This window comes from Lethenteron reissneri, chromosome 63 (genome assembly GCF_015708825.2).
Source record: "Lethenteron reissneri isolate LAM-NWPU_2019-01 chromosome 63, ASM1570882v1, whole genome shotgun sequence".
NCBI lineage: Eukaryota > Metazoa > Chordata > Hyperoartia > Petromyzontiformes > Petromyzontidae > Lethenteron > Lethenteron reissneri.
In genome coordinates, this window is record NC_083841.1 from 6,841,416 (window position 1) to 6,843,915 (window position 2,500).

The 2,500-nt window shown below is 57.3% G+C and overlaps 1 protein-coding gene across 1 annotated transcript in view; it reads right to left on the reverse strand.

The window, feature by feature from the left end:
• The window catches only part of ENDOV (endonuclease V), a 20,560-nt gene that overhangs the window by 14,066 nt on the left and 3,994 nt on the right, over positions 1–2,500 (reverse strand). Inside the window, 2 exon segments of the mRNA XM_061577228.1 lie at positions 715–849; positions 1,742–1,919. Coding sequence (XP_061433212.1) covers positions 715–849; positions 1,742–1,919 — 313 coding nt within the window.

The following is a 2,500-nucleotide window of genomic DNA, read 5'->3' on the forward strand; positions in this document are numbered from 1 at the left end:
TCTGGATCGCCTTCCGTACTTCCTCAACAGATGGCACTTCAGCCAGCTACTCACAGGGGGTGACTTCTACTTCCAATATTTGAGACACACATTAAGACGTACACACACACACAAAGATGCCCTCTATAGCCTTTAACACTGTCGGAGAAAATGCTTCTTGGCTACTATGAACTTGACAAAGTCATTATCAATCCCACTGACAGAGACAGGGACCCAGGGCTTGAACCCTGACCCCAGGGTCTCAGCGGCACTGTCTCTCCCGTGGCCATTGTGAACTCCCTGAGAGGGAGAGACACCCTGACCCCTGAACCCTGACCCCTGAACCCTGACCCCAGGGTCTCAGCGGCAATGTCTCTCCCGTGCCCATCGTGAACTCCCTGAGAGACAGAGACACCCTGACACCCTGAACCCTGACCCCTGAACCCTGAACCCTGACCCCAGGGTCTCAGCGGCACTGTCTCTCCCGTGCCTATCGTGAACTCCGAGAGGGAGAGACACCCTGAACCATGACCCCTGACCCCTGACCCCTGACCCCAGGGTCTCAGCGGCACTGTCTCTCCCGTGCCCATCGTGAACTCCCTGAGAGACAGAGACACCCTGAAGCCTGCACCCCAGGGTCTCAGCAGTGATGGCTTAACGTGCCCAACCCGGCCATCGCGAAGTCCCCCCCAGGGGCTGTGCGTGACAGCCCCCCCGCCCCCCTGTGAGAGGCACCTGGGGCTCGAGCTCCGGCCGCGTTTCTCGGAGACGGAGGACGGCGTCGAGGACGAAGCGCGACTCGCGCGCCGCGAGGAACCCCGGCACGTAGGGGGCGGAGAGGTCGACCAGCCGCGAGTCTTCGTACACCACCTGCACAGGGGTACAAAGACAAAGGTCCCCCCCCGCCGTGTAGCCTGTGACAGACTCACGGGGCAAGTGCAGCTAGCGAGGATCCGCGCCTGGTGAGGCCGGCACTGCGGCACACGGGGGGACGGGTGGCCCGCAGCACCACGCCCGGCCGCCTTTGTCTCCCCGGTGGCGATGTTTACTACGCACCGCGCCAGGGACTCATTTGAGGCTGAGTCGACCTAGGGGATGCCCATGACCGGTGCAGATAATCGTCTTTGTGTGACACACTGTGTGTGACAGTGACACACACAGTGTGACACACACACACAGTGACACACACAGTGACACACACACACAAACAAGACAAAGACCACTTCCTCCCCCCCTCTACAGACACGCATGCCATCACGGAATCTTCAACGTCCGCAGTGAAGCGGACGTGGCGCGTGTGCATTATGGTTTTCTGGTTTTCTGCACCGCAGTGTTAACCGGGGTGGCCTGAAGGGTTCCGATTGAGCGAACCCATGCTTATCTACCCACCCATTCATGCATCCATTCACCTGTTCACTTGCCCATCCACTTACTCACCCACTTACACAACCATCCACTCACCCACTCACCCGTCCACCCGCCCACTCACCCATCCACTCACTCACCCATCCACTCACCCACTCTCCCATCCACTCACTCACCCACTTACACACCCATCCACTCACCCACTCACTCACCCACTCACCCGTCCACCTGCCCACTAACCCATCCACTCACCAACTTACACACCCATCCACTCACTCACCCATCCACTCACTCACCCACCCACCCACTCACCCACCCACCCACTCACCCATCCACTCACCCACTCACCCACCCACTCACCCAAACACTCAACTCACCCACCGCTCAACACCCTCACCTCGAGCTCTGGGAAGCTGAGCACCACCAGGGTGGCGCAGGCGACGTCTGGGTGAGCTGCGAGGTAGGAGACGTCGCAGCCGGCAAGGAGACGCAGCCCGCACGCGGCGAGGTCTTCTCCCTGCGCCCATCGCTCCGTGTCCGTCTCCAGCAGGGAGACACGCAGCTCCTCCTGTTCCCTAGCAGAGAGAAAGTCGCACGCGGACCCTGCAACGACCTCGCGCCGTCAAAGCCCTCCACCACCCGGCACAACCAGAACGAGTTGAATTGTCGCGTGCCTTGCGAGCCATCGACGATGCCTCGATTGTGAGCACAGCGATAGGGTTGACACCTTCTGTTGAGATGTTAAAACACCAGAGTCCTTTTTCAAGGAATCTTGGCTGCATTAAGGGGCTGTCCATAAATGACGTCACACGATTTTGGACGATTTTTTTGACCCACTCCCCTCCCCTTCGTCACACGACGTCACAAAAAGTCAGACCCCCCCTCAAATATGACGTCACAAAGCTCTGCCTCACCCCCCAAAACCATATTTTCATTTTGAAAATAAAACATGCTTCAAATCGCTTTAGACTATTGTCATTGTAGTGCGTATTTAATGTGGCGCTGCACTCTGATGTTGTAGGAGAAACATTTGTTAAAAAGTCTATTTAATTAAGTAGAACGTGTCGTCTATATTTATTAAAAGTTGCGCATTTTGATGTGACGGCACATTTCCCAAACCCCCCCCCCCCTCGTCACACATCGTCACAAATGTCTA